The sequence below is a fragment of the Salmo trutta genome, chromosome 2, assembly GCF_901001165.1.
Source record: "Salmo trutta chromosome 2, fSalTru1.1, whole genome shotgun sequence".
Lineage (NCBI taxonomy): Eukaryota > Metazoa > Chordata > Actinopteri > Salmoniformes > Salmonidae > Salmo > Salmo trutta.
In genome coordinates this window covers 15817420-15828925 of record NC_042958.1, presented here as the reverse complement: position 1 = coordinate 15828925, position 11506 = coordinate 15817420, and the positions used below count along the sequence as shown (strand labels likewise).

Here is an 11506-nt window from a genome sequence, read left to right as displayed (position 1 = left end):
TTTGGTTGTCAGTGGTTCAAAAAACAATTTGACACCTTCATTTTCTTTTATTCTGGATCACTTTGAACAATACTCCCTGTAAAGACAGTAAAAATCAGCACCTTGGAAATCAGACAGTAGTGGTCCCGGCTAGACAACTGGAGGAAACGTTAGACAACATTCAATATATAATTTGTATAGAGCAGTTTCCCTATTCCATATGACAGAAGCACCATTGTTCTATGTAGTAGGCCTATATTTCGATGAACATTCTGTAATGTTCAATCCCACTGCACGCCAGCTGGCTCTACAACTCAGGAAGTATACATCCTAACAGATGGGTGAGATACTAGTCCTCAGGAGCTGCTGTATCTGCTGGTTTTCCAGTCAGACCGATTTAGACCTGGTGTGAGCTGTGACATTGGATCTCCCAAGAACCAGAGTTCCCCACCCCTGTACTAACATGAGCAACAAACTACTTAAAACAAAGGAGATAGGCTCCTGACTTCCATCTAAACACAACCGTCAGTCATCTAGATCTGTCTGTAGGTCTTTACAGAGCTCTCTCAGTTGCTGGTAAAAGTTGACAAAGTTACAGTTGTAAAAACAGGAGATAAAATCGGAGCAGTTCGTCCCACTGCAGGTGAAGACGTGAACATTACTTAACATTATTCAAGGCTGGTTGTATTGGTTCAAGTCTGCAGTATTCACAAGCACCAGGCATCACTAGATTATAGTAGCAGTGAGGTCTTCCCGGGACTACAAACATGGAAGCGTTCGTCATCATGCATTAACCAGATTGAGGATACATCTTTATCAATAAATCAACACTTAAGGGCTCTAATCAAGTGACTATTCAGTGTTCTAACGACGAGATTCAAGGCACAGCAGAAGTGGATACCTGGGGCCGTTTACAAAACATCAAGGTTTAAAATGTGAGAAAACATCACACCGTCTTAGTTAGCACCATCTAGAATAGAGATTGTATCAAAGCATGCCTCAGGTGGTCAAAGGTCATCAAATGTTCAAAACTTGAAGAAATGAAAGACAGAATATAGTTTTAGGAATAAACCAGAAGTCAGAGAAAAAAAAAAAAAACAGGTAGTGCTGCTGGTCAACATGCATCGTACACTGTCACCTCATATCAGGCTATATAGTCTCAAAACAACGTTCCGGCATTCAAGAGTGCGTCTGTGGGGTCTGAGACTAAGGTTTGGACACTGGCTAGGGGAGGGGGATAAAGTCAGTCACAGATGTTTTTAACCTGCATTTAGTCTAGCTGGTGGTCAGGGGCTAAGTAAAATGTTCAACAACCACTTGTTATGGTTGAGTCAATGTGTCCATGGATTTGGATCAAGTATAAAAAGCGTAACAGAGCTAAAGAGATCCCCGCAGTGGATTTATTAAGACCTGTTTGTGTTTGTTAGCTGTAATTGGAGGAAAGACCATTCTAGTGACCATAGCAATGAGTCCTACATAACTCAGAACAGGAAGATTTGTTGGTAGAAAAACTATTGAAAGTGGGGAAAAAAAAGGTCAAAACTTCCAAGAATTCTTGAAGCATCCCAGGATTCCGACAATGAGCCGTTTGTGTTTCCTGAAGAGAAGAGTGTGCGTGCGTGTGTAAGGCCTTTGATCTAGAGGTAGAAAAGGGGATCATGGCATCTCTGATTCCCGCTCGATGCCGACGTACTTCAGAGCATCAGCTTGACTGTACCTGAGAGAGATAAGACAAGTTAGCTACAGATGTCAAATCAACCACAAAGTGTGTCAATGAGACCAAACAAGGAGCAAGTTTTAGACACCCTCCTCACGGGGTATTCAGATTGAAATGTCTGCAGACAGGCTGGTTAGCAACCCTTATATACTGACCGGTAGTCAAAGAAGAGCTCTTCTCCAGTCTGGATGGTTCTCTTAGCGAAGATCCCTATCCTGTGGTCCCCATTCACCATCATCACTGCAGAGAGAGGAGGAGAAAGACTGTTAGCACAACACAGAGGTCTTATCAGTGAAACTCTACATCAGAGTGTAACGTCTGTTGGTCCCATCTGCTGGTATATTAGGTTATACACAACAGACGGGATCAGCTGACATACTATACATCTGGTGGTTTAAACAGTACCGTAGCACACCTCGGTCTGATCCTCTCTGGAAACAGTCACCCAAAATCAACTAATGAAAGGGATTATGGCATTGTCTGACCTTTTGCATAGCAGTTGGGGTGGACGGAATGGTTGGCGAAACGAATCTTGTTTCCTTTCCTAGTAGCATCCACTACAAAGTCTGGGGTGGAGAGAGAGAAAGAATTAGCTTTCCCTCCCACTTAGCTTATCAAAAACAGTATTTCAATACTTTTGTATGCGTGTGTTACCGTTGTTGAGGTTGAAGAGGAAGCTACACATGTATTTGTCGTAGACCTTTCCTCTGCGATCCGCCTCATCTTGGGAGATTATCTACAAGGAGTGGAGAGAAAAACAATCAACACGGAGAACAAAACAATTATTTTCCACAGGCTTGTACATTACACACAAGTCAAACAAAACCATCACCCTGAAAGACACAGGGCCGAGTCTCACCTCCCCACAGTACTCAGAGATGAACTCATTCTTCTGAACTGGCTCTTTGATGAAGATGCCCCAGCCTGCTACGTCAGACGGAGCTAGGAGCAGGTGCTGAGAGGGGGGGGGAACCACAAGAGTGAGCTACTGATATCAAGTGTGTGTGTGTGTGTGTGTGTGTGTGTGTGTGTGTGTGTGTGTGTTACCTTCTTGGCTCCCCTCTGTATGGAGCAGTTTTTACAGGAGACGTTCTTGCTGTCCCAGTGTTCAGCGGCTCCGCAGGTCAGACACAGGTCAGGGTCACACTCTCTGACGGCCAGGTAACACGGACACTGTTTAGTATTACACTGGGCCTTACACCTGCAGCCTGGGAAACGGTTCTGACCTACACACACACACACACACACACACACACACACACACACACACAGAGAGAGAGAGACGGTTCGAGAGTGTGGACTGGTTTGCACTGTAATTATGGATCCAAATAAAGTATTAAAACATTTCCTCACACTCTGAGCTGCACTGGCAGAACTTCTCACAGAAGTTCTGAGCAGTGACACAGGGACAGGAGGAGTCACAGGGCTGGCGGGGGTGGTCACATGGCTGGTAGTTATACACGTGGTTGGATGAACCATCTACAGGGGGAGGGGTCAAGCACAGGTCAGCACTGTCACACAACAAAGATAAAAACTGATAAATTAATCACAATGATCAAAAGAACACATTCAATCACATTCTAAGATTGAGCGAGGCTGTAATGTCAGGAGAGTTCTAGAGACAATCGTCACCTTTCTTCAGTTGGATCTTCCTGCAGTGAGTGGCCCACAACCTAAAAAAGGAGATTGTGAGTAGTCTTTTCCATGGAAGCTAACAACCAGAGCTTCTGATTATGTCCTGCAGTCAAGCCCATTACTGCACCCTGAAGTAAGCCCATTACTGCACCCTAAAGTAGTCTGTCCATATTTGGGCATGGCGTACCTGTGTTTCCTCTTCTTCTTCCGAGGGGGCGTGTCTTCGTCCTCAGCCGGAGCGCGAGCGATGATACTAGACTCCTTCACTCTGAACTCATATACCTAGAGACACACCCATTACCAGACAATATACAAAATGTCTTTCCATAAAACCTGCCAAGTAAAGAGGAAGTCATGGGAGAGAAAGCTAGAGAAATGCATAGGTGCTGTGGTGATAGAAACAGACCTGTCTGCAGGTCTTGGTTCCTATGAGCCGTGCTATAGCGCAGTAGTTGTCGTAGTAGGTTCCGATGAGAACCCTAAAGAGTGAAGCTTCGGCTCCGCTCCAATCAACAACCTGAGGATCACACGTCAGCTTCAACTTCACTGGAGTCTGGCACCGTGAGTTACCCTCTGGATTACACAAAAGGCAATGGTTAGTCTGTGGATGCGTGCATAGGACTGGGTATGGTGTTTGGCTGGCGCACGTGTGTATGTACCTGAACTGCTGGTGGTCTCGTCCTTCTTGTCATCATCGTCATCATCATCATCATCTTCTTCTTTGTCGTTATCGTCGTCTTTCCCCTCCCGCTCGCTGTCCGTGTCTTTGGTATCCGTGGAGACTGTTGGTGTACTGGGCCGGCTGTTGCCGCTGGGTCGTCCCCGGCGACGACTCACTGGGCGTTTGGAAGGGGTCTTGGACCTCTCGGGTGCCATGCCGTCAGGATACTCCCTCACCAAACCATCCTAGACAACCACCAAAGAACAACAGTCAGAACTGAAGGTGTCTGAGTGTGTGTCTGAGTGTACGTCTGAGTGTACTTGCCTGCACCAGGTACATGTAGCACTCGTCACCACAGGGTTTACTGTCCACCAGATTCTCCATGTTCTTACGCTTATAGGTGTTAGGAGTCGCATGGAAGGCTGGAGAGAGAGAGACGAGAGAGATGAGTGGTCATAGTGAAGTCAGAGTGTTGGTGCATAACAGTCCAAATGTGGTGAGAGAGAGTGTGTGTCCGTACACTCACGGTGCAGGAAGCAGTCGTATTTGAAGCAGCGTCGGCAGAAGAGTGTGTGGAAGGAGTGTAGACTCTGTTCCCTCTGAACGGAGCGAGCGTTGGGGCCGTCCATGTTAGGAGTACACTCTGGAGGCAACGCACCGGGCAACTGGGGCTCTGTCAGCTCCTTGTACCTGATCACTCACACACACCATTAGATCTGAGGCAGGACGGGAATATGCACTACTGACACAATAACCGTATTATCGTGTAACCAACAATTATGGACAATAACTGAGCTAAAAGAAAGTGTCATAATAATTTTCATAGATTCATTTTATGGGGGGAATTCAACTATATTTTCAAGTAGATATAGTTTACCCAATAGCAGTATTTATTTTTTACATCAAGAGGGTAAAGTTGGTAATGGTTTAACAACCAGAACGGCACAGTTGAGAGAAGGTTCATTTCCAAAACCTCCAAACATTAGTTTGAGAGACAGGGTGCCATCAAAGCTGTGTTGTATTCATTAGGTATGATAAACCTCATTTGCAAATATGCATTATGTACAGTACAAGCTCAGAAATAAAAATCACAATCATTACAATAACTGTGTCCATTTGCATGACAATTAATATACTCCAAAAGCTATCATCACAGACACACACAGAGGGGTAGTTACTTTTCTCGAAGTTCCTCTGTTGAGCCCTTATCAGGGAACATTGAGGAGATGGCTTCAAAGATCTTATCAGACGGAAACTTCTTAGAGCTGTCACTGCTGCCTTGGCCTGCAAGCAGAGGACAAAGGGGTTACACACACAATTTCTGCCAACAGTCACTGCGTCAGCCCACACAGAAGAGCGTAAGGAGAGATAAAGATCTGAAAGGTCAAGGACCTAGGGAAGGGAACTAGGGGAGAGATCTGAGAGATAAAGGTTTAAGGGAATGGTTTTGGGATAGGGCCCATATCTATTCTCGGTTGGATGATAGCAGTGGCCGTCTGTCTTACTGTCAGTGTTGATCAGGGGTTCCTTTCGGGGGTCCTCGGCCAGGTGGTCCTTCCCCTCACAGAGCTCCATCTTCTCAAGCTTAAACTCCTGCTCTTCTTCATCATCATCCTCATCATCGTTGTCACTGTACTGGGTCAGGGCACCCACCAGCTCCACAAAGATCTCATCGTTGATGAAGCCGCACTCTGGAAACACAGTCATTTAACATGAATACACACCACACATCCAAAAACACAAGATTTGATATCAAATATTTGTGCGCATGCACGCACGTGCATGTCTTACCCCTGTCTCCGTGAACTTTGCCATCGTAGTTCTTGATGAGTTCTTCAATGAAGGTTCCGTCTTGATCTAGAATCTCGTCTCCCATGTAGGGGATGTTGTGGAGAACCGTTTCGTCTTCTACCTACAAGGCAGACCAGGTGTGTCAGGACAACTCCATTATAGTCTGTGACGTCACTATCATCAAGTCGGAACTAGACTACGGAATCGGGTTGGATAACTGCGGTTCTAGTGCACGTGTCAGAACAAGCTTAGTATTGCGCAGTGTGCGTGTTTACCATGAAGTTCAGCTGTAGCAGTGTGTGTGTGTGCGTGTTTACCATGAAGTTCAGCTGTAGCAGTGTGTGTGTGTTTACCATGAAGTTCAGCTGTAGCAGTGTGTGTGTGTGTTTACAATGAAGTTCAGCTGTAGCAGTGTGTGTGTGTGTTTACCATGAAGTTCAGCTGTAGCAGTGTGTGTGTGTTTACCATGAAGTTCAGCTGTAGCAGTATGTGTGTGTTTACCATGAAGTTCAGCTGTAGCAGTGTGTGTGCGTGTTTACCACGAAGTTCAGCTGTAGCAGTGTGTGTGCGTGTTTACCATGAAGTTCAGCTGTAGCAGTGTGTGCGTGTTTACCATGAAGTTCAGCTGTAGCAGTGTGTGTGCGTGTTTACCATGAAGTTCAGCTGTAGCAGTATGTGTGTGTTTACCATGAAGTTCAGCTGTAGCAGTGTGTGTGCGTGTTTACCATGAAGTTCAGCTGTAGCAGTGTGTGTGCGTGTTTACCATGAAGTTCAGCTATAGCAGTGTGTGTGCGTGTTTACCATGGAGTTCTGCTGTAGCAGTGTGTGTGTGTTTACCATGGAGTTCTGCTGTAGCAGTGTGTGTGTGTTTACCATGGAGTTCTGCTGTAGCAGTGTGTGTGTACCATGAAGTTCTGCTGTAGCAGTGTGTGTGTGTTTACCATGGAGTTCTGCTGTAGCAGTGTGTGTGTGTGTGTTTACCATGGAGTTCTGCTGTAGCAGTGTGTGTGTGTGTGTTTACCATGGAGTTCTGCTGTAGCAGTGTGTGTGTGTGTGTGTGTGTGTGTGTGTGTGTGTTTACCATGGAGTTCTGCTGTAGCAGTGTGTGTGTGTGTGTGTGTGTGCGTTTACCATGGAGTTCTGCTGTAGCAGTGTGTGTGTTTACCATGGAGTTCTGCTGTAGCAGTGTGTGTGTTTACCATGGAGTTCTGCTGTAGCAGTGTGTGTGTGTGTGTGTGTGTGTGTGTGTGTGTGTGTGTTTACCATGGAGTTCTGCTGTAGCAGTGTGTGTGTGTGTATTTACCATGAAGTTCTGCTGTAGCAGTGTGTGTGTGTTTACCATGGAGTTCTGCTGTAGCAGTGTGTGTGTTTACCATGAAGTTCTGCTGTAGCAGTGTGTGTGTTTACCATGAAGTTCTGCTGTAGCGGGGACCAGGAGTACATGACAGGGACAGAGGCTACAGCGTTGAGCGTCTTCAGAGGTATCACCTGTTTGGAGAACTCAGAGAAACCACTGTCCACCGTACACTGTAGGAGACAAGACCACACACACTAGAAGACTCAGACAAGCCTAAAAGTCCTAAATGGTGAAGAACAGTAAACTGGTAACGTAGATATTCAATATCTCTGGATAGGTGTGTGTTGTGTGTGAAACACGCGCTGACCTCTCTGGTCCCTCGTAAGGAGCTAACAGATGTCATGATGTGAACGGGCTGGATCCTTCTTGTCTTCCACTCAGCGTTCAGGATGTCTGTCCGCTCCAAGATCCTCTGACGGTTAGAGTTAAACATACTCTGGGAGGGAGAGACACTGTCAGAAACCTGTGTGTGTGTGTGTGTGTGTGTGTGTGTGTGTGTGTGTGTGTGTGTGTGTGAATGACGAGAGAGAGAGAGATATATAATGTTTGTTTGTGTATATGTACCTTGACCTCATCAGCCCGTCTGAAGCGTTTGAGTTGGCGTAGCCTCATGTACTCAGACTTCACCCTTCTCCTCCAACACACTGGTCCCTTCTCAGACCGCTTCCCTGTCAGCACCATGATCAACCTGGAACACACACAGCTTTGGAACCATGCACAGTACAAGAGTAAAGGCAAAGAGCTATGGTTCTGGACTAACGGCTAAGAGTTGACATGAAAACACACAAGTGAGCTTTGGACCGCATAGCTGGTTATTGAACATGTTGATAAGGGCGCACCCACAGTCTCTTCAGAGTCAACGGCTGTTTCAGTTTCTATTCCCACCTCTACTCCCTTTCTACAGCTGCACTGAGACAGTCATGCCAGGCCAGTTCATAGTCATGCAAATAAGGGGAAACACCCCCAAACTAATTTCTGGTTGCATGTTTCAAACTCATTGTCCATTTACTTGGGGTAAAACATAAATCACAAATCAGTCTTTGCTGGCTTCCATTACACATGCTCAGTCCCAACTAAACACAGTATTGAAGCCTCCATAATAACATCTGCGTCTCTCTGCTCGATAAGGCCTGGAGAAACGGATGCTGGAGAGGGCCCTAGTTCGAAGTCATTGGCAACAGAAATCAAATTAGAGTTGTGCGTCTGCTACGTGACTGCTGTCTAGAATAGGATGAACTTTAATGTCCCCAAGGGAAAATTGTCTTACCAACACAGTACTGCTGTATACAAAATAGATTACATTACACACTCTGGTTTTTTTCTGCATAGTGTTTTTTCCAGCCTCTTATGTCCAAACAGTACAATTATATATTTTATAATTTGGGGGATGGGAAAAAAATTGTGTAAAATGACTAAAACCAGATATAAAGTACATATAAAAAATATATAAGTCATTATCTTTTCTAAGATAATATTTGAGAACTAACAATCACCAAAATAAACACTAGTCAGTCAAATTCCAAAAATTCTGCATTCAGGAGTATGTCATGGCATGGGGCACCCATTGATTTGTTACAATGTTTGAGTCACTCAGATAGCATAAGCCATGGTGAAATGTGTAGAATTGAAGGAAATCAGCTTTAAAACGGCAACATGTTATCTCAGCCCCATGGCACGAAATTAGCTTTAAACTGCACATTTTTCTCTTAGCCTCATTGCAAAATGTGTAGAATTGCAGGACATGAGCTTTAAAACAGCTACATTTTGTCACTGTGGCCAACAGGAGGGCCTCTAACATTTTAGGTCAGTGACTGCACCATTGGCCAAGCCCATGGCCCCACCCCCACTTTCACCCAGAAAAACCCTGCAGACTAAACATAATAAATACATTGCATTGTCTGTGATTGGTCAAAACAACTTACTGATCACATACTGCTAGAAAGAACACTGCCTATAGCTCTGGCTTGAGGAACTAGAATGTATTATTTTCTTACTCTGTCCTGCTTGGGTGGGTCTAACTCAATGGAACCCCTTCCTTGAGGAAATACAGTATCCAGTGCTGCCATAAATATCTGTTATCTTATCACACCAGTCACCACACTGGATGCTCATGTTTAGGGCTTCACCACGCATAGAGGAAAGGAGGATGACTTACTGTAGAATTACACATCACTGAAAATGATTTGTCAAATCTTTGTGTTCAACAGTTCAATACAAATAGCCTCCCTGTGGCTCAGTTGGTAGAGCATGGTGTTTGCAACGCCAGGGTTGTGGGTTCGATTCCCACGGGGGGCCAGTACGAGAAAAAAAAAATGTATGAAATGAATTGAAATGTATGCATTCACTACTGTAAGTCGCTCTGGATAAGAGCGTCTGCTAAATGACTAAAATGTAAAAAATGTAAATGTAAACATGTTCATATGGTAGACTGAAGGGCTCAATACTCAAAGATGGAGGGGACAATTAACAATCTTATAATTAAACGGTAATAGAGAGCAATAGTAATGGCGTCTCTTTTTGTAGGTACTAACTCCTCCATGGTTCGTTGAACAAAGTCTTTCAGCTATTTTTTTTAAAACAAGGTTTTTGGATAAACGCCCAAAATAAGGCCTGCGTCTGTGGTAAACACAGGTTAGGAGATCTTATACGTTTTGTTCTATGAGACAATCTTCATCAGCTAACATCACTTTGCGAATTTTGAAGCATTTATGTAATACTTAAAAAATATAACGCAAATAAAAAGACTTCATAAAGGTAACTGATTGATATTACCATTATAGAACAAAACGTATAAGATATCATAAGCCTGTGTTAACGTCAGACCTTATTATCGGCGTTTATTCAAAAAAAACTATTCCTTCCCCATAGAAATGTCTAAACGAACCAGAGGTAAATCATTTCCGGTTTTGGGACTACAAACTGGCGAGTTCTATTCTGTTCAAGACTAGTGCCATATTACTGGTATGTGGTGGCAAGTGGCTGAATAGCGCCCCTATTGGAAATGTGAAAAACAAGTATATCAGAGTCGGGAAGGCTTTCACCTTTCGCTCTCAACTGCCTCGAGTGACACACATTGGAACCTAATTCTGATCACTCCGCTTTGATGTCATTGCCGTCGCCAAATAAATTGCTGTCATGTCAAATGTGACACTTTTTCTGATAGAATTGTAGCGAACACTAGCTAGCGGTTCTCGAGGTAGCTAGTATCATGCACATTTCCCAATTCAGATGTTAGCTAGCTAAAATGTCAATTTCAAACCATCCTGCCAAATAATTCGATTTAGCTAGCTAACTAATGCTAAAAGGTTTAATGACACCTCTACACAGTTCAATAAAGTTCAATATTGGGAGTCAACGTGTAAACCTGGTACGATTTGAAGTGAAAGGAAAACCCTTCCGCGCCTTCTCCGCAGACAAACACTCCAGTTAATTTACAAAGTGAAGTAACGCTACACAACTGTCATCTTGCCACATTCATTGGCTGGCTAACTTATTGGCATAATTTACATAGATAACTGCCAGATCAAACAAGTGAATAAATGTGTCAACTCTAACATTAACCTTCCATACCTAGCTAACCTGTTAGCTAGCAAGCTAACCAGCGACCAAGACAGAGATAGCTAGCTAACGTTACATATGTAGCTAATTTTTTATTTCCGAGGAAAGAAGAATTGTATATTTTGACAGCATTTCCTACCTGCAGAGGGGGGTCAGTCCTCATTCAATGAAGTGACTCGGGATCTATCCGACACGCACCAAGCGAGAATCTTTCGTTGATCGGGATTGGATTACTAACGTTACTATGTTTTGTTGGCTAGCTCGTTAGCAGCGAGAGAAAGGGGGAGTCAATTCACCTCGCGCGTCCTCTAGCTAGCTAGCGAACAACACCGGCTCGCTACGCTTCTTTCTGATATGTATTTCCCAATGGAAATAACGTCTTGTAAAATATACTGTTTTACTGAACAGTTTCTACATTTCGATATTTCCGCCTCAGCAACTATTCAAACGTCTCTCTCCGTCTCTTTCACTCACATTCGCCGCCCACTCGGGCCACTGCAGCTTCAACGAGCGCCAAACATATGGGCCAATCACCGCGGCCGATATTCAAGATTCTCACTACGGTGCATTGCGATGGGTCGGATTGTATCAGGGAGCTGGCCAATGATAGGCCGCGCTACAACGGGGCCCTGGAATGGGGGACATGTGGAGAAGTTTCCTTTGTTCTCTTGGTTATCAACGACACAAATGCCTAGCAAAGATGTAGATGCGAGGTGTTTACTCTATTAGCTGGTGCCACATGTATGTGCAACTATTTACAATTACGACTCCTCGTCATGGTAATACCATATTAAATAATCCATGAGCA

General features: G+C 44.4%; 1 protein-coding gene and 1 non-coding gene across 4 annotated transcripts; one reads left to right on the top strand and one right to left on the bottom strand.

Annotated features, from left to right (window-relative positions):
• Positions 1–27: 27 nt before the first annotated feature.
• On the bottom strand, positions 28–11216 carry LOC115152097 (histone-lysine N-methyltransferase EZH2). 3 transcript variants are annotated; one of them, XM_029696618.1, is made up of 20 exons: positions 10838–11216; positions 7705–7828; positions 7448–7576; positions 7191–7310; positions 5784–5904; positions 5498–5683; positions 5171–5276; positions 4513–4682; positions 4317–4414; positions 3991–4237; positions 3738–3904; positions 3519–3613; positions 3329–3369; positions 3050–3175; positions 2744–2922; positions 2556–2651; positions 2351–2432; positions 2182–2262; positions 1852–1936; positions 28–1696 (listed from the first exon to the last, which is right to left on the bottom strand). In XM_029696618.1, the coding sequence occupies exons 2-20, from the start codon at positions 7819–7821 to the stop codon at positions 1636–1638; spliced, it is 2307 nt and encodes a 768-aa protein (XP_029552478.1). In that variant the 5' UTR covers positions 7822–7828; positions 10838–11216; the 3' UTR covers positions 28–1635. The 3 variants fall into 3 exon arrangements, with proteins under 3 accessions (XP_029552478.1, XP_029552486.1, XP_029552494.1); XM_029696626.1 differs by having other exon boundaries at positions 4519–4682; positions 10838–11215; XM_029696634.1 differs by lacking the exons at positions 7191–7310; positions 7448–7576; positions 7705–7828; positions 10838–11216 and adding an exon at positions 6285–6288.
• trnaa-ugc (transfer RNA alanine (anticodon UGC)) lies at positions 9361–9435 on the top strand. The gene has a single exon. It is a non-coding gene; the product is annotated as a tRNA-Ala (tRNA).
• Positions 11217–11506: the final 290 nt, after the last annotated feature.